Source organism: Microcebus murinus, chromosome 18 (assembly GCF_040939455.1).
Source record: "Microcebus murinus isolate Inina chromosome 18, M.murinus_Inina_mat1.0, whole genome shotgun sequence".
In the NCBI taxonomy this organism is placed as follows: domain Eukaryota; kingdom Metazoa; phylum Chordata; class Mammalia; order Primates; family Cheirogaleidae; genus Microcebus; species Microcebus murinus.
Window position 1 is genome coordinate 3240958 of NC_134121.1, and position 22890 is coordinate 3263847.

The 22890-nt window shown below is 58.8% G+C and overlaps 1 protein-coding gene across 1 annotated transcript; it reads right to left on the reverse strand.

The window, feature by feature from the left end:
• Positions 1 to 847: 847 nt before the first annotated feature.
• NATD1 (N-acetyltransferase domain containing 1) lies at positions 848 to 12743 on the reverse strand. Its single transcript, XM_020280933.2, has 3 exons — positions 12517 to 12743; positions 5545 to 5663; positions 848 to 4791 (listed from the first exon to the last, which is right to left on the reverse strand). Exons 1-3 carry the CDS (start codon positions 12617 to 12619, stop codon positions 4675 to 4677), a joined length of 339 nt encoding a protein of 112 aa, XP_020136522.1. The 5' UTR covers positions 12620 to 12743; the 3' UTR covers positions 848 to 4674.
• Positions 12744 to 22890: the final 10147 nt, after the last annotated feature.

The following is a 22890-nucleotide window of genomic DNA, read 5'->3' on the forward strand; positions in this document are numbered from 1 at the left end:
GCATAAATGAACTACCATTAAGATGGCAAAACTATGTCACTAGTATAGGCAGATACTTTGATTAATTGTACTGCTTCCTGTTTGAGATATAATAAACTACACTTTCGATTCGAAATAGGACATTTCATATTTAATGACCTAATAGTTTCTGTTGGTAGGAAGCACAAGAGACTGGAAGGCAGTAAAGAGAGTTTCTGAACTCGGGGGGTGTTTCAGTGGCGGTGACAACAGGGACCAGCAGGCACACACTCCTGGGTCTGGTTTGGGCAGTGAGGCCTGCCAGGAGTGCCCTCGGCAGCCCAGTGGCCAGGACACCTCCGGCTCCTCCAGCCACTGTGCAGCTACAGCCTTCTGCCGTCGGTGTGCGGGCCACCTCACCTTCCTGCTCCCTCCTCCAGCAATTTCTGTAACCAGTCCCCTGAAGGAAACCCCTCTGTCTGAAGCACCTGGGCAGTTTCCGTTTCCCTGACTCTCCACTGACTGACATTGTTTTGGTGGCAGGAGTGACCTCCTGGGAAACAGTCCCTCAAAGCTGGGGACTTGGGATTGGGTATCTGCCCCACTGAACTGGAACACAGTAACAACCTCATTGTGGGGGGGGGGGGAGTTCTCGGTGCTCAGTGGCAAAACTAGTACTTACAATACTGTCTATTTTAATTGCCTGAGTGATGAGTGTTTTCAAGGCAAAGCTTGAGAGACTGGATGCCTGTTGCCCTTGGTCACATCCCAGGGGTTGATACCTAGAAAGACTCAGTCTGGAGTGGGCTGGTGGCTTCTGACCACGCTGGAGAATCAGCAGAAAGTGACAAATTCAGCTCAAGGCATGGATAGAAAACCAGACTGCATCTTTGTAACCAGAAAAGAATCTCTTTAATATCTTGTAGCCATGACTGTTACAACTGCAAACATAACCCCAACCGTGCCCCGCAGGCTGCTAAGTCATAGCCCGAGCGGAATCCACAGCCTCACCGGATCTCTTATGTGACATTTAGGACATCAGTGTAGGAGTGGGGCCCTGAGAATAGCAAGGAGACGCTTAGGTGGACTTGCACAGATCTGAGACCCCTGAACTGGGACAAACAGTGTGCGTACGCGGTCAGAGGCTCCCCTGAGGTTCCTGCTCGCACCCCAGCCTCGGCCCCTCCCCGCGTAGGCCGTGCCCCTGCCGGCTGCAGGCAGCACCCCATCTCAGCTCCCTGAACGGCAGAGAAGGCGTTCGGAGTTTATCCGTGTGGCCTTCTGAGGCCACCTGCCACCCAGAGCAGACGTAAGACCTCACGACACAGGCTCGACACCGTCGTCTGGAGGGAACAGGACCTGGGTTTGCGTCCTGGTCCCCTCTGGCTGTGTGGGCTGCAGGCTGTGACTGCCCCCCCGCCTCAGTCTCGCTCTCCGCCTGTCAGACAGGCACCTCAGCACCGCCGATGGCAGGCGCGTGGAGGGCTTGGCAGCAGCTGTGTGGGCCCAAGTGGGAGGGAGAGGGAAACTCCCTTCCGGAGTCGGCTCCACCCCGGACAGCCAGGGCCTGGCCTGACTCCGGACTCTCGGGATCTCGTGTTCTGGGGACAGTAGCTTCCCCTGATGTGCCTGTGTGAACGCGAGGCCAGCCCTGCGCTGGGCCAGATATCCCCAGCAGAGAGACTTCGCTGGCCTGTCGCCACAGCCTGCTCCTAGGCAGCCTGCTCCACGGGAGGGGAGCCACCCAAGCTGGGCTGTGGCCCAGGGGGGCCTTGGACCCAGGAGGAGGCTGGAACGGTGGTGTGGGGCCCAGGCCAGCCCGGGAGGAACAGACAGGAAAGTCACCCAGACAGGGGCAGGGGGCCCGCTGCCACCAGCGCCCCGTGGGGAGACCTCAGCCAGGCCCTGGTGCTGCCTGGAGCCCTGCCCGCCTCACAGAAAAGTGGGGCTGTGGGACACCAGCGGCTCGCAGGGCTAACAGCCAGAGAGCTGCAGCCTGCGTGTCTCTTCTGGAAGAGTCCTGGGCCGCTGCACTAGGCCACACCTTTTATTGAAATGGATGCCATGCAGTCTGTTCAGAAGTTTGGAAAATAACAATGGGAGCTGGTCTAGAGACCAGCCGTGGCCCAGACCCCACCTGTAACAGGTCCTGAGTAGAAAAGGCACATGAGTTTCCACCTGTTTTGACCAGGCAAGAAACAGAAACCCACAGGGAGACCTGCAGGACAGCAGGAGGCCCACTGGGAGGAGCCGCCCCACCCCCACTCCCAGCGAATGTCCCCCTGCCTTGTCCTGCACGTGTCTTGACAAAGCGCAAGAACTGGCCCTGAGCAATCAGCCTCCCAACCAGGGGCTCCCAGAGCTTCAGGACAGAGCAGGGGTGAGGCTGGGTCACCAGGCAAATGGGGTAGCACCAGAGGACGGGCTGTGTTGGCCAAGGGTTGAGCTGGGAACTCCAGGGCAGGGTGTCTGTGGGGGGTCGCCCTGGGTAGATGTGGTTATTGCTGAGGCTCTGCTGGGGACCATGGGCCAGACCCCCTCACCCTAGTCCTGCTGAGCCCCTGGAGTGGGGCCAGTGGTACTTTAAGGTGGCCCAGGCCACACCTGCAGAGCTCAGGCCACGCCTGCTGAGGAAGTCCCAGCCGGATCCTGGCCTGCACAGGCCTCCAAACCCCACGTCTCCTGGCTCAAGTACTGAGTGTTGTATGAGCCGGTGGTGGGCAAGTCACCTGTCAGAGCACAGTGCTCAGAAACTCAGGTTTAGGCAGGGACGCAGTGGGGACAGGCTCAGTCCCTCCTGGTGCCACCTGGCTCTATCTGCTCCTCAGGGCCCATGCTAGCCCTCTGGGGCCTCCTGTGGTGAGGCTGGGAAGGCACTGGGCCACCTACCCTGCAGGCCACCGAGGGACACAGCCCCAGCCCACTGAGCCATGGGAGTCACGACAGATATGTGCTTGGACTTGCGGAGGGACGTGTAGATGGGAAGGATGCCTTGCCCATCTGTCTGCTTCAGCCCTTTGCAGACAGAGCTGTGGAGGATGGTCTTGGCTCCTAAGAATTCCTGGAGGTCAGAGCAGGAGCACTGGCATGCGGTAAGGGGCTGGGAGTGGGGGGTGCTCGGGATGGAACCACTGCTGGTCCACGGCTGTGACTCACACAGCAGGGCTCCGGGACGCCCATGGCAGGCTGTCAGGCCTCGACATGCACATCTCGCTGGTCCTGCGGCGAGGTGGGGAGGCTTTGTGCGCGGCATCGGGGATGGGCCCCTGAGCTGATGCAGCCGAGGAAAGAGAGAAGGGGGTCCTGGTGCCAAGACTAGGGGCAGTGTGGAGTTGAGTGGAAAATGCAAGCACGGGCTATGCAAGTGCCTGCCTCATGGAGTCAGGTAAAGGGAGGGGTCACCACAGCACCCAGTGCCTGCAGCACCCAGCCCTCCCTGAGGCCCTGCACTGGGGGAGGAAGACGGGGAGCCCCGTCAGCCTCTCCCTACACCCCCAGAGCCCAGCCTCAGATACCCCCAGAGGCCTGGGGGGGACACACCATCCCCAGGCATTGGTGTCAATGTCTCAGCTGCAAAGTGCCCGACTCCTGGGTCAGCCTCCAGAGCCACAGAGGGGCAGGAACAAATCTGACCCTTGTAGGGGGTGGGGCACAAGAGGTCAAGACCCTGAGCCCAAACTAACCCTCAGGGGAAGCGGCAGGGCCCCAGACAGGCTGGTCCCAGGGACATGAAGCATCCTGGGGCATCTCCTAGGCTCTACCCAGGAAGGCTGGTCTGGGCAAAAGCCTTGGGACCCGACAGGCAGCAAAGCACAAAGAGGACACTCTGGCATCTAGGGGCAGCGAAAGAAACCCTCCGGCTGAAATGTTCCTTCCTCTTGGGTGGCGAGAGCGGCTCTGGGAGGGCAGCCCCTCCCTCCCAGCCCAGGCGCAAGGCACCCTCGCAGCTTCGCGGTGGTCTCAGAGCTGCACCTGGCAGAGGGGGCACAGGGACAGCGGCCCATGGGCTGGGCCTCGCTTGCCTGCAGAGTGATGCGCAAGAGGCCAACAAGAGATGAGGATCACAAGGAGAGGAAAACCACCACCGTGCTCCCCCAGCCTGCCCACATGCCATATCCTGAGTGCATATGTTCATGCATGTTCACGTGTGTGTGAGCACAATGGAGCCTGGGCCGTGCTAAGTCACCGTGCTTCTCGGCTCTCCTGTCAGCGGGGGCCGCCCCAGGCTGTGGCTCCCACGCCAGGCACAGAAGTCCAAGGCAGAGGAGGGAGCACCACAGGTGGCAAGCAAGGCATGGCGCTGCCACCCTCAGATGTTGGCACACGAGGTTTCTTATTGCTCCTCTTGGCTTTGCGGAACACCCTCTTCATGTGCAGAAAGGACACGGGCCCAAGAGAGGTGGTGGCAGGGGCCCTACATCAGCCCTCCTGCTGATTGCTGGGCAGGGAACAGTGGCAGGACCCAGGCTGGCCTGGCCCTGTCCTGCCCACAGAAGGCCTCTCGACGCCACTGGTCGTCTCTGCAGAGCGGGAGCTGTTGGGACTGCCCGGCCTCCCCCGTCACCAGGCTGCCGCCCATCCTCAGCCAGAGGCCTCCAGGGGCCTGGATGTGGGGCCAGATGAGTGTCCTTATGAAAGTCACTCTGAGCCTGCTCCCAGTGGGTCCAGGCTCCTGAGGGCGGGCGGGCCCGGCAGGGAGTGCACGCCGTCGGCGGGTCAGGGCTGCAGCCGCTCCAGGTACTGTGGCAGAGGGTTCTCCTTGACGTACTTCTGGATGTACCAACACGTGAGGTGGGCCTTCAGGTCCTCCTCCACCACAAAGTCCAGGGCGGCCTGGGAGCCAGGGCAGAGAGGAGAGTGGTCGTCAGGGCCTGCAGCCTGCACCAGGGCCGGGGCCGCCCAGCCCAAGAAGGCGGCCCCATCGGCTCCCTCCCAGACCCAGGCCCCCATCGCCCTCCCACCGTGCCCAGGGCAGTCACCCCTGGGTTTCCTCCTTGGCAACCAGGGTAAGCCCCCAGACCAGCTCACAGGCTGGTCCTGTACAAAACGACAAGACACATCCCTCTGCCCAGGCGGGCACAGCCCCCGTGCCCCGTGGAGCGGAGGTGAGTGGGCGGGGAAGCCAGCAGAGGGCCCAGCTAAGCCCCAGGAGCAGGGCCCAGGGTCCTGAGGGCCGGTCCCTGTCGCAGTGGTGGTCCCTCGTTAAGCCTGAACCTGCTCTCCTGGCAGCCTGGGTTTGAGATGCTTTGGGGATGAAGGCGGTTGAGGGGTGGGAATAGGGCACGGGCCATATACTTGAACATTCCCATCCGTTCCATTTACTGAGCACCTATTACCCGGGTCAAGCACTGGGGCCCTGGGACAGGATCAGGCACTGACACACAGGAGGTGCGCGGGGACCCTGGTGGCTTCGCCACGCCAGGGCCCTGCAGAACAGGAGCCTGAGCCCAGAAGGGCCCAGAAAGGCTTCCACCAGCCCTGAGAGGAGCCGAGATCAAGAAGCAGGCCAGAGTCAGCCACTGGGGCTACTGTCTGCTCAGACTGGGAGGTGGTGGCCCCCAAGTCCCCTACCCACCGCCACCCTACCTTGGCAAGGTGCTTGGCGATGCCGCGCCCGCGGTAGGCGTCAGGGACCTCAGTGTGCTGCAGGTCCACGATCCGCTTGCCCACATACTCATAGAGCAGGACAGCCCGGTCATGACATCCTGGGGGGTTGTGGAGACAGGTGAGCCCATGGAGAGTCCAGGGGCCTGGGGTGCTTGGCCAGCCCAGGTACACAGTCCCCTGGGGCCAAGTGGACCCAGGTGCAGAGTTTGGGGAGGAGGGACAGGCATGGTGGAGCTGTTCAACTGCTGGAGTTGAATCCTGAATAACCTCTCTGTGCCTCAGTTTCCTCATCTGTAAAGTGGGGACATAACAAACTGCTCCTCATAGGGGTGGAGGATTAAATGAGACAGTCAGAGAGCGCCTAGAACACGAAGCCCCACACGAACCTGTGCTACAGCACCAGCCTCAGCAGCCAGGGCCCCACCGCCCGCCTGTACCCTGCTCTCTGTGCCCACCTGAGCCCCTCCCAGGATCTGGGAGTCCCAGGACCCAGCACTGGACAAGAGCAGGCCTCGAGGAGACCAGTGACGGCGCTACACGGTATGCGTCAGGCCCCCGTCACCTCTGGCCTGCTGTGGAGGCTCGGAGACCGCGACCGGAGTGCCTGGGAAACTGCACCCGCCCAGGCCTGCCAGGACGGGGCACCCCAGTCCACCCAACTCCTGTTGGACAAATAATTCTTCCAACCACAGTTTTTAATGCTCCATCTGTCTATCTGTCTGTCCACCTACTCCTGTATCCATCCATCCGTCCCCGCCCCCCGGCCATCCAGCAAACGTTCCAGGGGTCGGGTACGCAGCAACCGGCAAGCCAGACGAGGGCTCGCCTCGGGACACTGACCAGGAGGGAGGCAGACAAGAAGCATGGAAAGGAAGTGAATGTGCAGCGTGTCAGGGTCGGGGGCAGGGGTGTGGGGAATGCTGGGTGGGGGCCAGAGGCAGGAGGCAGGAGAGGGAGTCAGCCACGTGATGTCTGGGGAACAGCGCTCAAGGCAGAGGGACAGCCAGTACAAAGGCTCTGAGGCAGGAGTGGGCCTGTGTGGGGCAGGAAGGAGGGCAGGGGGCTGGAGTGGAGTCGGTGAGGGGCTGGAGGGGATGAGGGCAGGGAGGTGAAGGGGACAGGTCCCACAGAGCCTCCGAAGCCACCATGAGCTGGGTGCTGTGGGAGGGTCCTCAGCAAAGGGGTGGCTGAGGACCCTCCCACCCCTTGTGACTGCACAGGGTCCCTCGCTGCATGGGGAGCCCAGCGAGCAAAGACGGGCGCAGGGCGGGGTGGTGGGGCACGAGGAGTGTCCCACTCTGAGGGGTTCTGAAGGCGCAGGCAGCAGGACTTGCTGATGGCTTGGATGTGGTCAATGAGAGAAAGAAGAGGACAACTCTAGGGTTTCTGATTTCAGGGAGCGCCAGGTGGATGAAGGACATAAACCGGCGGTCAGGAGGGCAGAGCGCCAGGCCCTGGGGGAGCCTCTGGCTGGAAAGGGAGTGAGGAGCAGGAAGCAGGGCTGGGAGCGCAGGGAAGGATGGCAGGAGAACAGGCGGTGCAAAGGCCCGGAGGCAGGAAGACACTGTTAGCTGGCCATAAAAGAAACACCTCCATGCCAAGCGGCTTCCTTTACTTTTTAAAGTTCACTATATTATACGTTTTAACTTTAAAGCACCAGAGAACTTGCTCCTAAACATTGCGTGGGCTCCCAGCCTCTGCTGGCCACTGAGAGGGGAAGGCTGAAAGGCCCAGGGACCAAATGACCAGTCCAAGGTCACCAAGCAAAGCAGATACCAGAACTGGGTCCAAACCCAACTAGGAAGCTTTCTGGTCCTCAAGGTCTCTCATGAGTCCCCACACAGCTCCAGGAGAGAGCTCCCCATCGCACCATTTCCAGACAAGGAAATGCGATCGAGGCCCAGCCACCAGAGTTCCGCAGTGAGGATGGCACGCAGGTGTCCAGCCCCTGAGCCGAGTCTGTTCTCTGCCCCACGAAAGCATGCTCTCTGCTTCCTGCCCCTGCCTTTGCCTAGGCCATTCCTTCTGCCTGGAATGCGCTCCCCTTTTCTGCCAGGCCCAGCTGAGGGGGGCCCAGCCCCACCTCCTCCCCAGGCCTCCAGGCCCCTGGCACGTCCTGAAACCCAATGGCGGCCTCTGCTGCTGCCTGCCCCAGCTGCACAGCAAGGGACTTGGTTCCTGGCTCCACACCTGCTGGGGTCAGTTCAGCTCGCCCAGGACAGGCAAGCAGAGATCAGGAGGCTATTTTGGGACTGACCCAGTCACTGAGGAAACTGTCTGCCTGGCCTGGCCATTTGATTACCCCGACCCGCTGAGGCCCACTACACGCAGGCAGGGTGGGCAGCAGTGAGCAAAGCTGCCAAGGTCCTCCCTGCAGAGAGTCTAGTTCAGTGGGGGAGACAGGCCAAAAGTAGGGTCATCATAGCTAATGCAGGGCTTGCAGGTGACAAGCTGATGTGTGCTAAGGAGAACATGCAGCAGGGAAGGGCTGGGGCGCAGGGCAGATGCCACCATAAGGATGGAGCACAGGGAGGCCTCCCTGGGCAAAGACCTGAAGGAGCGAGGGACCCCAGAAATCTGGGCATGATCAGGCCAAGTGGCGAGGACGGCACACGCAAAGGCCCTGCGGTAGGACGTCCGAGGAACTGCAGAGAAGCTGGGGCTGCAGGGGTTGAGGGGAGAGCAGGAAGCTAAGCTGGGGGTCCCAGAGCCAGACCAGCAGGGCCTCGAAGGCCATGGAGAAGACTCAGAGGTGCCGCCGCAGCCTCTGCAGAGCCAGGGGTGGTGGAACATCCAGCCCACGAAAGCTTGCCCATGTCCCCTTCTCACACTTCACTCGTCCCTCAAGCTACGTTCCTGGGGCGGCCGCTTGGGCTGTGGGTGGACTTGACCCTCAGAGATTCTCTGCCTCCCCTACCAGTGGCCACCGGTGGTCACAAGGACTCAGTCACCACTGTAACCTGGCACCCAGCCCAGGGCAGACACCCGAGAAGTATTTGTTCGACTAACAGCTGCTGTCCTTCCCCCTGCCAGACATCCACTGGAGCCTGGAGGCAGACCTGGGCCACCAGCATGCGAGCCTCCCAGAGCAGCCCTAGGGTGCAGCAGGGTGGGACAGCTGTGGCTCCCGCCTGGGAGGCCCCACCTGGGGGCAGGGCCCTGCCCTGCTCCGCACATGGCAGTCCTCTCCGTGGGCACAACTCACTGCTCATGTTGCCACCCTGCAGCGGCCACCGGCTGCCTCTGTGGGCCGCCTCTCCACTCGGAGCCTCCCGGGAGCCCCTTATCACTCCCGGAGAGCCCAAATGCGCCTCCCTAGAGGGTCCTCTGACCACCCGTCGCCCCCATGATGGGACGGCCCCACCAGGGCAGCGCTACCTGCCACTCTCACCTCTGGGCACTGCGGCTACCACACCAGCATCCGGGCAGCTGGGCCCGTGGATGCTACTGTCTCAGCTCAGAGAGACTTGGTCACAGCCTCCTGGCCTGGCAGGACCCTGGGTTCAAGTCTTGCCTCTGCCAGGTGATCTCTGAATAGACCCAACACCTCTGTGCCCCAGAAACTTTACCTGTCCTGGGACAATTGCTACCCCTTTTTCCCAGGTCTGAGAATCACATTGAGATCATGGACCGTGACTAGTTTCAATACGAGTTAAAGCTACTTTGCTAATAGGGGCCCTTCCCTGGGTCACTCCACCCTCCCCAAAGGTGGAGGAAAGGGGGACATCACAGAGAAAGGCAAAAAGCCTGCAGGTGGGGAAGGGGAACAGGGATTTTGGAAGATGAGGAGTCTTTGCAAAAAGTGTCCACCTCCTCTGTTCTGCCCAAGTGGACCCAAGAGGAGGCCCAGTGCACAGATGAGGAGACTGAGGCAGTTGCGAAGCCAGAACCCAGGGCCTGGGAGGTGCTCCGCGAGTGGGAGCAGAGCAATCGGGCAGGCGCCAAGGCCCCTGGCTGGCTTGTGCCTGTGACTCCACGAGCAGAGCCTGGTTTGGGGAGGGGCCACACGCTGCGGGCTCAGAGGTGGGTTAGGCAGAGGGGCTGGAGCCTGGAGAAGCTCAACAGTAGGGCCCTTTCCCTCTGCACAGGACCCTGGTCTGGCCCAGCCGGACTCAGCAGGGGCCTCCTGGTGGGGCTGCACTCAGCCCTGCTGCCTCCAGGGGTGCTGTGGAGGCCAGGGGCAGCCACTGCCTCTCCCGGCCTCTGTCTTCCTGTTTGCAATATGGGGGCTGGGGATAATGCGCAAAGTTCCAGGAATCCGGAACTTCTGAGTGACAGTTCCCCTTGCACCCAGCAGGACACTCGGCTCTGACCGCGTGGACTGGGGAGGGAAGGCCAAGGAAGGGGCTGCTCAGGGCACCAGGGTCTCTTCCAGCTTCCCCAGCCTTCAGTGCCCACCATCAGTCAGATGGAGGCTGGGGGCTCCACTCTGGCTTAGCTGCCTGCTGGCTGTGTGCCTTGGTTTCCCCACCTAGTGACAAGCTGAAGTTTCAGAACCTGGATTTGGGGTCTGATAAGCCTTTTTCACACCTGCGCCCCATGCCAGCAAGCCCTGTCCGTACTGCCTTCCACGTCCGTCTGGAGCCTGGACGCGTCTCCCCGCACCTGCATGCACTGCCTGGACCAGAACAGCAGCCGCCTCCTGCTCGGTCCTGGCCACGCAGTCTGCACCCTCAGAACAGCCAGAGGCGCCTGGGCCGTCCCATCTGTCCTCTGTGCGGACCCCGGCCGGAGCCCAGACGCCCTCGTCCAGCACACACCAGTGCTGCAGGGCCCGCACTCTCGCTGCGCCCTCCACACGCACACTTTCCCTGCTGTAGTTGCTTCTTGCCTCCTTCACGTCTTGGCTTAAACATCACCTCCTGGGGAGGGGCCTCTCTGGACACCTGATTCTAAATGGCAGCCTGGTCTGACACTCCCTGCCCCTGCCCTGCCTCAACTCTGGCAGAGAGGCCTTTACAGCCTGCTATTTCCCATCCATCCCCCTCTAGACTGTCAGCCCCATGCGACCCTAGCACTGAGAAGAGCGCTTGGCACATCATAAGTGCTCAATTAGGTACTGGGGAACAAACCCCAGCTCTTCCGCCTTCACTTCCTGGTGCCTCAGTCTCCTCATTTGTAAATGGGAAGAGCAGTTTCCCATGTCCCTACCTATCATGGCTATAAGAGTGACTCCACATAATGGGGCTTCCAGAACACAAGTGCTTGATAAACACAGCTGCTCAAACATTTTCCCTCACTCAGAAACAGAGCTTGCAGGAAGACAGTCAGCCTAGCCTGCCACGGGGACGGCCGGGGCACACGCCTGCACCGGGAGCTGGGCTGGCTGGCCGCTCAGCCTCAGTGTCCGCCCCTAACAGTGGGCACATGGCACCGCCTCCAGGCTTGCCTGTGGTCAGGAGACGCACAGGCGCTCCTGTCCCAGCTCAGGCAGACCTGGGCCCAGACACACACCGTCCCTCCCTGGGCCCTACACACACTCAAACCCAGCGCAGCCTCAGAGGAGCCCACTCTGCGGTGTGCACCACCTCCCCTGGGGCCTCCAGACGCCCTCTTCTCCCCTGGGCTCCCCCACGCCAGCTCCCCTGGCCTGGGTTTGTAGACAGCCACCAGGTGGTAGGTTCGAGGGCAAGTTTAGAAATATGGCTGGGCACAACTGGCCCTGACCAGGAGGTTTTGCCCTTTGACTGTACCCATTCTGAAGAGAAAGAAAAAAAAAACCCAAATGTTTCCTTTTTCTTTCTCTCTCTGAGTCAAATGGGCCTCCTGAATCCCCAAGGGAACCAGAGACCACTCTGGAACCTCAGAAAAGAGGATGTGAAAAGCCATGAGGCCTCTCCCTCGAGACTGGACAGGGAGGGCCCCGCTGGTGCCACAGCAGCAGAGGGACCTGCTCCTATGTGGGAAGAACGTGGCCAGGGCCAGCCTGGCCCAGGCTGAAGTTCTGGTGAGGTTGGAAGTCACTTCCTGTGGTCTTAGCCTCAGTTTACTCATCTGCAATGTGGACTGCTGTGTCCCAATGTCACTGGGATGTTGTGACAGTCACATCCACAGGGCTGGATGTGTGGGGTCTGGCCCAACGTCCAGCACAGCCCAAGTGTGTCTGAGAAATGTCCAACCTGGGCCCCTTATGGCTGCAGCCCAGTTTGGGGTGCAAGAGCCCCATTCACGGAGTCAGACAGGCAGGTGCCTTCCCGCTCCGCTCCAGCCCAGGCTGCCCACACAGCAGCCTCTCAGGGCCGGATCAGTTTGGACATTCACGCAGGGGGCCCAGCTGGGAGGGGGTGGGAGACAGGGAGTTCATAATTCTAGTTCCTACCCCTCTGACCTCTTAAGAGAGGTGGGCTAGTCAAACTTCTTTACATGAAAGGAGGACTTGAGCTTGCTTTCTGGTTTAAAAGCAACGATCAGTCCACGTTTATCAGCACTCACTATGCGCCGCGGGAGCTGTTCCAGTCCCTCCCATTCGCCACAGCCGCGCACCGCACCACTAGCCGAGGCGCGTCTGCTGGCAAGCCACCGCAGAGACGGAGCGAAGAGGCGCAGGGGGGCGGGAAGCCGCCGCAGAGAGCAGCGGGCTCCGACGCGATACCCGCCACACCCGCCGCGCGCACAAGGCCCTGGCCGACGCCGCAGGTCTGCAGAGGGGCCCCTCCAACCTCCCGGGGCAGAGAAACGAAGGTGCCCAGGCTCGGGCTGACCGGCCCTCCAGGGCCTCAGACAGCAGCCTGGTGGGGGCCCGACCCCGAAACGGCCGCGCGAGCAGGTGCGGGTCCCCGCGGCGGAGGCCGCGCCCGGCTCCGGGTCGCCCCAGCTCCCGCCTCTCCGCCCGCCCGCGGCGCGCTCGCGACACCCTCCCGGGGCGCCGGGCGCGCGGGCCGGGTCCCGCCGGGCGGCGCGGCGCCCGCTCGCTCGCAAACAAAAGGCGGGGGCGGGCCAGCGCCGCGTTACCGTTGAGCCGGACGGTGAACTGGCGGCGCCGGCGGTCGTGCTCCACGCGGATGGGGCAGCCCTGCTCCGGCGCGCCCGGCGGCACCGCGGCCGAGTGCGCCATCCGCGCCGGGCGAAGGCCGCTGGTCCCGGGCGCGGGCGGCGGGCGCGGGGCGCGGGGCGCGGGGCGCGGGGCGGCGGCCCGGCCTGGGAGACCGCGGGCGGCGGCGCCGAAACTGACACTCGGCGGCGGGAGCGGGAGCGGCAGCAACAAGAAAGGGGGGCAGGAAATCAGCTGTGAGGTCACGTGCGGCGCGCGGCCACTGGGCGCGCGGCCTTTCTGTTTTGATACATTCCAGGCCGCTCTTAAAGGGGCCGGCCCTGGCCGCCGCGGCCCTCTCGCGTTGTCCCACATGCAACTTTGGGGCCTCCACGCGGAGCCTTCTGAAAAAGGTGTAACGAAGCGTATGGAAATTCCCATCGTCCCCCTGGTAGACGCCACTTACTAAGCACTTGGTTGAGTGCGCTGCCTGTGCGCAGCGGGGCCCCGGTGCTCCGCAAGCGCCCAGTGAGGGCTCGCTGCGCCTTGTGAAAATTCTCACCACAACCCTGAGAAATACGTATGCGTGACGACACCTACAGATGAGCAAATAGAGGCCCGGGGCAGTTGAAAGACATGCGTGAGGTCACACGCAGCTGGGCCCCCGGGGCGGGGGGAGTGCTGCGGAGCGCGCCCTCGCCTGTGCACTTGGTCCTCCCGTATACACTGGACCCATCGCGTGTGCACTGGGCCCATACCACCGGCACTGGGTTCACTAGTGCGCTGCCCCCACCCCCTGCGCACTGCCCCCACCCCTTGCGCTGCCCCACCCCCTGCGCACTGCCCCACCCCCTGCGCGCTGCCCCCACCCCTTGCGCTGCCCCACCCCCTGCGCACTGCCCCCACCCCTTGCGCTGCCCCACCCCCTGCGCACAGCCCCCACCCCCTTCGCACTGCCCCACCCCCTGCACACTGCCCCACCCCCTGCGCACTACCCCCACCCCCTGCGCACTGCCCCCACCCCCTGCGCACTGCCCCCACCCCTTGCGCTGCCCCACCCCCTGCGCACTGCCCCACCCCCTGCGCACTGCCCCACCCCCTGCGCACTGCCCCCACCCCTTGCGCTGCCCCACCCCCTGCGCACTGCCCCACCCCCTGCGCACTGCCCCACCCCCTGCGCACTGCCCCCACCCCCTTCGCACTGCCCCACCCCCTGCACACTGCCCCACCCCCTGCGCACTACCCCCACCCCCTGCGCACTGCCCCACCCCCTGCGCACTGCCCCACCCCCTGCGCACTGCCCCCACCCCTTGCGCTGCCCCACCCCCTGCGCACTGCCCCCACCCTCTGCGCACTGCCCCCACCCCCTGCGCACTGTCCCACCCCCTGCGCACTGCCCCCACCCCCTGCGCACTGTCCCCACCCCCTGCGCATTGCCCCCATCCCGTGTACACTACCCCCACTCCCGTGTGCACTGCCCCATCCCCTGTGCACTGGTCCCTCTGGTGTGCACTGTTCCCCTCCTGTGTGCACTGGACACTCCGGTGTACACTGCTCCCCTCCCGTGTGCACTGGGCCCTTCTGTGTACACTGCTCCCCTCCCGTGTGCACTGGGCCCTTCTGTGTGCACTGGGCCCTCCCGTGTGCACTGGGCCCTCCCGTGTGCACTGGGCCCTCCCGTGTGCACTGGGCCCTCCCGTGTGCACTGCTCCCCTCCCGTGCGCACTGGGCCCTCCCGTGTGCATTGGGCCCTCCTGTGTGTACTGGGCCCTCCCGTGTGTATTGGGCCCTCCTGTGTGCACTGGGCCCTCCTGTGTGCACTGGGCCCTCCTGTGTGCACTGGGCCCTCCTGTGTGCACTGCTCCCCTCCCATGTGCACTGGGCCCTCCTGTGTGCACTGCTCCCCTCCCGTGTGCACTGGGCCCTCCTGTGTGCACTGCTCCCCTCCTGTGTGCACTGGGCCCTCCTGTGTGCACTGCTCCCCTCCTGTGTGCACTGCTCCCCTCCTGTGTGCACTGGGCCCTCCTGTGTGCACTGCTCCCCTCCTGTGTGCACTGGGCCCTCCTGTGTGCACTGCTCCCCTCCTGTGTGCACTGCTCCCCTCCTGTGTGCACTGCTCCCCTCCTGTGTGCACTGGGCCCTCCTGTGTGCACTGCTCCCCTCCTGTGTGCACTGGGCCCTCCTGTGTGCACTGCTCCCCTCCTGTGTGCACTGCTCCCCTCTTTTGTGCGCTGGGCCCTCCTGTGTGCACTGCTCCCCTCCTGTGTGCACTGCTCCCCTCTTTTGTGCGCTGGGCCCTCCTGTGTGCACTGCTCCCCTCCTGTGTGCACTGCTCCCCTCCTGTGTGCACTGCTCCCCTCTTTTGTGCGCTGGGCCCTCCTGTGTGCACTGCTCCCCTCCTGTGTGCACTGCTCCCCTCCTGTGTGCACTGCTCCCCTCTTTTGTGCGCTGGGCCCTCCTGTGTGCACTGCTCCCCTCCTGTGTGCACTGCTCCCCTCTTTTGTGCGCTGGGCCCTCCTGTGTGCACTGCTCCCCTCCTGTGTGCACTGCTCCCCTCTTTTGTGCGCTGGGCCCTCCTGTGTGCACTGCTCCCCTCCTGTGTGCACTGCTCCCCTCTTTTGTGCACTGGGCCCTCCCGTGTGCACTGCGGCTGCCAAGGAGGAGTTATCCTGACACTTGTTTTGGAGAGGGTTGAACTGCCACCTTTCCCTAAGAGAGGTAGAAGTGCGGGAAGAGACCTTGGGGATATCTGGACCCATTTCACAGATGGGGAGGCTGAGTCCCAGAAATGGGCAGGGACTTGCTGAGAACACACAGGATTCTTGGGGCCCAAACTTCTTTGAAAGGAGACTTAACTAAGTCCCTCCTCACTCCCCCCACAAAGCTCAACCTCCTATCCAAACTCTTCCCTCTTGATCACCTGAAGCTGTCCCCCCCCCGCCCCCCCCTTGCCCATAGCTGCGCACTGAATCACATGACTACAGGTTACTTTTTTTTTTTTTTTTTTTTTTTTTGAGACAGAGTCTCGCTTTGTTGTCCAGGCTAGAGTGAGTGCCATGGCGTCAGCCTAGCTCACAGCAACCTCAGACTCCTGGGCTCGAGCGATCCTTCTGCCTCAGCCTCCCGAGTAGCTGGGACTACAGGCATGCGCCACCATGCCCGGCTAATTTTTTATACTTATATCAGTTGGCCAATTAATTTCTTTCTATTTATAGTAGAGACGGGGTCTCGCTCTTGCTCAGGCTGGTTTTGAACTCCTGACCTTGAGCAATCCGCCCGCCTCGGCCTCCCGAGAGCTAGGATTACAGGCATGAGCCACCTCGCCCGGCCTGACTACAGGTTACTTTTAACATTCTGTTAATTATGGTGTAAATTTGCTATTCACACCCATTTGACCACCAAGCAAATCGAGATACAGGACCTTAGGGCCCTCTTCCCACCAGGGCCCCACCCTTTGGGGCAACCACTGTCCCTGACTTGTAGCATATTGACTAACTGGGTTTTTCTGGAAAGTCGTATAAATGCTATCATGCAGTATGTGCTTTTTGGTGTCATTTCTTTTGCTCCATGCTGTCTATTGCTTGTATCTTTTTCATCACTAATTTATTCCATTGTGTGCATGTATCATAATTTATTTGTCCATTCACCTGTTGGTGGGCATTTGGGCTGTCTTTGGTTTGGGACTACCAGGAACAAGTCTGCTTGCAGGCATTCCTGGATGTGCCTCTCAGCATCTGCGCTGTGGCACTCCTCCTGGGTAGCTGCCAGGGGTGGACTGCTGCATCGTGCAGTCTGCGTGTATTTAGTTTTGTGAGAAACTGCCCAGACCTTTTCCCAAAGTGGTGCCGTCTCACACTCCTGCCTATAATTTTGAGAGTGTGGTTCACTGTTCAGGCCTTTTCAGTTCAGCCACTCTGATGAACGCCAAGTGACGTCTCGCGGTGGCTTTGATTGGCGTTGGCCTGATGACCGGTGACACTGAGCCTCTTTTTATAGCTCCTTGGCCACTTGGACATTCATTTTTGGGGACACTCCTGCCTGTTTTTGTGCCCATTAATTTTTTGCTTCGTATTAGAATTCTTTTTGTTTGGTTATGAGTCCTTTGTCAGATATATTTACTGTGAATATCCTCGCCTACCAGATTATTATTCTTTTTAACAAGTATGTCTTGTATCAAGGAGTTGTGAACAAAACAAGGCTGGCGAGTGAGTCATCACATACAAGGAGACAGAAAGGGATTCTGGGGTCAAAGAGAGCCTAGATCTCCGTTGAGTCACGGCTGGCTGTAACCCTGAGCAAGCAAGACGTGACTCTGTGTGTGTCTCAGGTGACTCCTCTGTCTCCAAAGCACAGAGGCCAGCACATGTTCCTGGAAATTTCATGAACAGGCCATGCCATTTCCCACCTCTGGGCCTCTGCACACACTATTGCTGAAACATCACTTCCTCTGGGAAGCCCTCATGTCTGCAGTCACACTTATTTATTTAGTGTCTGTCCCCCAGCCAGCCTGGGTCCAGGGGAGCTTCCTCTCTGATAAGTCCCTGGCAGCACCCAGCACACGCCAGGCCCAGATGAGAGCCAGGATCATCCTTTCTTTCTCCCTTGCTTGTGTGTGTGTGTTTTGTTTTTTGAGACAGGCTCTTGCTCTGTCACCCAGACTGGAGTGTAGTGGTGCAATCATAGCTCACTGCAACCTTGAACTCTTGAACTCAAGTGATCCTCCTGCCTCAGCCTCCTGAGTAGCTGGGACTATAAGTGTGTGCTACCACACCCAGCTAATTATTTTCTGTAGCGACAGAGTCTTGCTACATTGCCCAGGCAGGTTTTGAACTCTTGGCCTCAAGTGATCCTCCTGCTTCAGCCTCCCAAAGTACTGGGATGTACAGGCATGAGATACCACGCCATCCTCTGCTTTTAAATGTCTTTAGCTTGTTGGGGTTTTTAAACCTTGCAGATATCCTTTCAGGAACTAGGATAAATAAAAGAGTAAAGTGAGCAATTAACATTCGAGTGCATTTGCTCTGTCTGCGGCCCCCAGCGCTGGTCGTGGAGGAGACCTTGGGGAGGGGTTGCTGAACCAATATGTGCTGGGGCCTGTTGGAGCCACGTGGAGACCAGGTCATGGATTTGGATATCATTTATTCAGTCAGTTACTAATTCACTTAGCAAATATTGAGCACATATTATGTGTCAGGTACTGTTCTAAGAAGACAGCTATGAGCAAAACACAGACCTCCACCTCCCTGCCCTTCAGGAGCTAATGTTCTACTGGAGGGTGAGATATAAGCAAAAAAGGAAATAAATGCCTGGTGCATCAGATGGAGAGAAGCCCCCGGAGGGAGAGTCGGCTGGGAGGGGAGGAGGTTTCAGATAGGGTGGTCCAGACGGACCACAGCTGCTGTGGATCTTTTTATGGAAAACCTGAAGGAGGAGAAGGGTGGCTCAGGAGAGGTGGGGGAGGAGCAGTCCAGGCAGAGAGAGCAGCCCGTTCAAAGGCTCTGGGGTATGTTTAAAGAACACAGGGGGCCCGTGTGGCTGGGGCAGAGAGATCCCAGGGAGATAGGACAAAGCCAGAGGCCCTGGAGGAAGATTGAGGAGACTTTGGCTTTCCCTCCGAGCTGGGAGGGAGCCATGGAATAGTTTGGGGGCCTGATTTTTTTTTAATTGTGGAAAATTTCAAACATATATGTAAATAGACAAAATAGTTCAATGAAGTCCCATGTACCCGTATCATAGCTGAGGGTTTTATTTATTTATTTTTTTCATTAAAAAAACATTAAGGTAGTGGTTACCATACATCCCCCTGAAGGTTTTGTCATGTTCTACAAGTTTTAACAAACATATCTGGTCATGTAACCTCTGCCACTACTGAGTTATAAAATAGTTTGATACCCTAGGTCCCCCATGCCCGTTTTAACTGCGGTTTTGAGGACCCTCTGTTCACTGCGTGGGGTGTGGACCAGGAGGGAAGTGGAGAAGAGGGACTTACCTGACCTCTCCGAGCTGCTCTGGGGGTGCAGAGCTAATTCATTGGGTGACCAGAAGGCTCCCGCCCTGCTGCCCTGCATCCAGGGATTCCGTCACATGTCCCTCTGTCCCTGAAGCCCCTGAAATCTCAGAATCTCTAGCTGCGGCCCTGTCCCAGGCCCACCTCATTACTTTCTCCTCCTCCAGCCTCACCATGGGTCTTTGGGTGTCCTCTCCTGTCAGAGCATCACAAGCTAGACTCTGGCCCTGGGGAATGGCATACTTGTTGCAGAACTCTAGGCAGCAAGAGGTAGTGCACCTGAGGAGATATATGGGACATTGTCATCTCTTATCTGAATATCTTTTTTCCATATTCCTGTTGGCAAACTCTTATTCATCCTTTAAAGCCCAGGTCAAATATCCCCCACTCTGAGAGGCTTTCCCCCATCCCAGTCCAGGTTGGGTCAGGCACCCCCCTTGGCTCCCACAGCCCCTCTGAGTATCACCAGTATGTCGGTGGGGGGTTTGCCTGCCCCGTTGTCTGGGAAAGCTTGGGTCTTGTCCATCTCCACGTATTGTACAGAATGGGCAGCTGAGAGCACCTGCAGTCACACAGCAAGTGCAGGGCAAGAGTCCGGAGGGTGAGCGCACAGGCCTCGGAGCAGCCAAACATCTCTTCCACCCTGGGCTTCCTCCCCGACCTTGGCCCCATCATGTCACGCTCTGAGCCTCAGTCTCCTCATCTGTAATGTGGCAGTAAAGGCCTGACTGCTTATGGTTTTTCCTTCATTGAATGGGCTTCTCTCCTCTTCCTCCATCTTTAATGAGGTTTAATTTACATACAATAAAATTCATCCATTTAAGTGTCTAGTTTGATGATTTTTGACAAATGGATACAATCAGCTGCCCCTTTGCAGCTGATCCCCACTCCCCATCCCCAGTCCCTTGCCACCACTGACCTGTTCTGTTGTCACTCCCGTTTTGCCTTTTCCAGGATGTCCTATAGATGGAACCATGTTGAATGTAGCCCCCCCACTGCTGTTACCCAGCAGAATGCATCTGAGACCCCCATGCTGTTGCCTGTTGATGCACGTGGCTCACTCCTCTCTTGCCACTGAGTCGTATTCCACTGATGGATATAGCAGAATTTGCTCATCCATTCCCAACTTCATAGACATTTGGGTTCTTTTCAGGTTTTAGATGCTATGAATAAAGCTGCTATTAGCATTTGCATACAGGTGGGGGTTTTTTGGTGTGTGTAAACGTAGTTATAATTTCTTTTGGGAGCTAAATGGCAGAGTCCTAAGGAAGTGTGTATTTAAGTTTATAAGAAACTGCCAAACTCTTTTCCCGAGTGGTCAGACCATTTCACATTCCCATGGCAATGTGTGAGAATTCCAGTTTCTACACATCCTTGCCAAATCTGACAATTTGGAATTGTCAGTCATTTTAATTTTCGACAGTTTAATAGGTGTGTAGTGGAATCTTACTGTGGTTTTAATTTGCATTTCCCCGATGACGAGTGGCGTTGAGCTTCTATCCATGTGTTTGTTTGCTGTCGATATATTTTCTTTGGGGAGGTGTCTGTTCAGATCTTTTGCACATTTTTTATTGGGTTGTTTTCTTACTATTGAGTTGTAGGAGTTCTTTGTATATTCTGGGTACAAACTCTTTGAGGTTTTTTTTTTTTTTTTTTTTTTTTGCGAAGATCTTCTCTCAGGGTTTTTTTTTTTTTTCTTTTTTTGAAACAGAGTCTCACTTTGTTGCCCAGGCTAGAGTGAGTGCTGTGGCATCAACCTAGCTCACAGCAACCTTAGTCTCCTGGGCTCAAGCGATCCTAACTGCCTCAGCCTCCTGAGTAGCGGGGACTACAGGCATGCACCACCATGCCCGGCTAATTTTTTCTATACATATATTTTAGTTGGTCAATTAATTTCTATTTTTAGTAGAGACAAGGTCTTGCTCAGGCTGGTTTCGAACTCCTGACCTCGAGCAATCCGCCTGCCTCGGCCTCCCAGTGTGCTAGGATTACAGGCATGAGCCACCACGACCAGCCTCTCAGGGTTGTTTTGAGCATTAAATGACATCATAAACATTCACTACGTGGGAGCTGTTACTATTGTGATTACTGCTATTACCCTGTGACTCCATTTTGGTATCGTGGACAGGACAATCTGCCTTCCAGCCCAGAACAGCCAGGAGCACCTGCCTACGGAGCCTCCGAGGTACCCCACACCCACCACTCAGGTCACCTGCAGGTGGACTGCCCTGAGGGAGCCACAGCCTCCATCAGAGCCCCGGGACACACTCTCTGGGTTGTGTGTTGTTTATAATATTCGTTTATCAAAACCAGCCAGCTGGCTTAGGCTGCTCCTGGGAGGGGCAGTGAGGCCTGGGAGGTGGCCTTACCCTTCCTGCCCTGCCCAGGGGACAAAGTCACAGCCCTCCCCATCTCCTGGCCCACATCCACAACTCAGCATGCTGGGTACGTGCCAACATGTCCCTTGCCTGGAGCCACACCATGGCACCTGGGTCTAGATTCTGGTTCCCATTTGCCAGATGAGACAACTGAGGCTCAAAGAGGCCACATGGCTGCCCATAGTCCCACAGCCCAGAAGGGGTGGCACTGAGGTACATCTGCAGGTTCTCTTGCATTGACTTGGTCACTTGCACACACTCATTCAGCAAACGATCGTCCAGCTCTCACGTGCTGGTAGGCCAGGTACGGGACAGCCAGAGGCAAACGGCAGCCCTTCAGCACCTGGTGGGAGCCAGGCACCAGACTCTGCACAAATCATCTCACATTAGCAAAGGAGTCCTTATTGTGTTGTCCCATTTTACAGGTGAGAAAACAGGCTTAATGAGACCAACTGACTCACTCAATAAACTGAGCAGAATTCAAACCCAGGCATGCCATCTCTTCAGCTTGAGTGCCTGACTGCCCGACCAACCGAACCCAAGGTCTCTGACCCTTCCATGGGAACTGCCCCCCCACCCTGGCGCACAGTTCTGGGGGCACCTAGGCATGGTGTGTGTGCGCCTTTGGGTAGGTCTTGTCATTCCCATTTCACCCCCAATGTCCTCTTTCCTTCCTCCCTTCAAGCTCATGTGGTCTCATCTCTGCACCTTGTCCACACAGGGCTGCTTCCTGCACCACCCTCCTGCCTCAGCAGCCTCCAGGGCACACAAGCTGTCACAGACACTTCACTGGGCCAGCATGTGCAGGGCCATTGGCGAGATCTGTCGTGTTGAGATGCACATGCTCTCTGCCCTAACTGTCCCCTCCTAGGGCCATCTTCCTTGGATACAGAGTACGTGTAAGAGATGTCTGCACGAGGTGTCCGCAGGAATTGCCAAAGCTGGAGTGATCCAAATGCCTCCTCCAGGGCACTGGCTAAGTGCCCTTGGGACAGCCTTCCATGACCACGCTCTCCCAGTGCTGAAGTGGAAGGGGCTGCGGGATGGAAGGGAAGGTCAGGTGAATGGGAAAAAGAAAAAGGATATTTACTGGTCTCTGTCAGGACGCACAAGGAGCTGATGACACTGGCTGCACAGGGGCACCACAGGGGCTGGGGACAGAGGTGGGAGACTGCTTACTCTATAGCTTATCACCTTTTGAATTACAACTGCAAATTTCCCCTCCTCCAGGAAGCCTCCTCTGATGTCACTGCCTGAGGTGTCCCACTGCTCAAGTAATTGGAGCGACTCCAAGGAGGGTCTGCAGCCTCACTGTACTGGGGGTGCCCACAGCAGCCCTTACTGTGTACTCCTCTGTGTCATTCTGGACACCCTCGAGGAAGGGCCTGGCTGAGGCTTGTCCTCCAGGGGAACCCACACATCCAGCTTCAGACCGCAGCAGGCCAGCGAGCCTCATCCTGCCCTGGCCTCGGGACCCGGCTGCCTGAATGGTCAGCCACCGAGCTCTGGCCACATGCCAGCACCGTCCCATCCTCAACCTAATTCTCCAAAGTAAGTGTGATTAAAACCCCCATTTTACAGATAGGAAACTGAGCCTCAGAGCACTTAAATTCCATAGCTCGCTGGGGCTACACACTAGTAAATGGAGGAGCCAAAACTTGATCCAGAGGCTAGTAGTGGCCCCCAAGGGAGACTGGCCAAGGGAGCCCTGTCCTTCCACCTGCTGGGAGTCTGGAGGTGCCTTACTCTTGCTCTGAATGAAGCTGGGAACCCAAAGATGGATCTAACCTGGGCCTGCAGACTTCAAGGGCAGCATAGGGTTTGAAGGAGCCCAGAGGAGGAGTGGTGACCCCACCTGGCACACCAGGGAGGGCTGCCAGCGTAGGTGCTGGCAAGGTGGCATCAAACTCTCAACTCAACACGCCCCCACCAAGCTTACCTCGTCCTCCCACCCTGTTGCTCTGCCTGCT

What these genes read in the sequence shown, in the direction of transcription:
- NATD1 (XM_020280933.2), bottom strand. Translation starts at nt 12,619, where the DNA reads ATGGCGCACTCGGCCGCGGTGCCGCCGGGCGCGCCGGAGCAGGGCTGC. An exon ending in GTTCACCGTCCGGCTCAACG is followed by an intron (nt 5,664 to 12,516) that starts GTAACGCGGCGC and finishes ACAACCCCCCAG; the next exon opens with GATGTCATGACCGGGCTGTC. An exon ending in TCGCCAAGCACCTTGCCAAG is followed by an intron (nt 4,792 to 5,544) that starts GTAGGGTGGCGG and finishes CCTGGCTCCCAG; the next exon opens with GCCGCCCTGGACTTTGTGGT.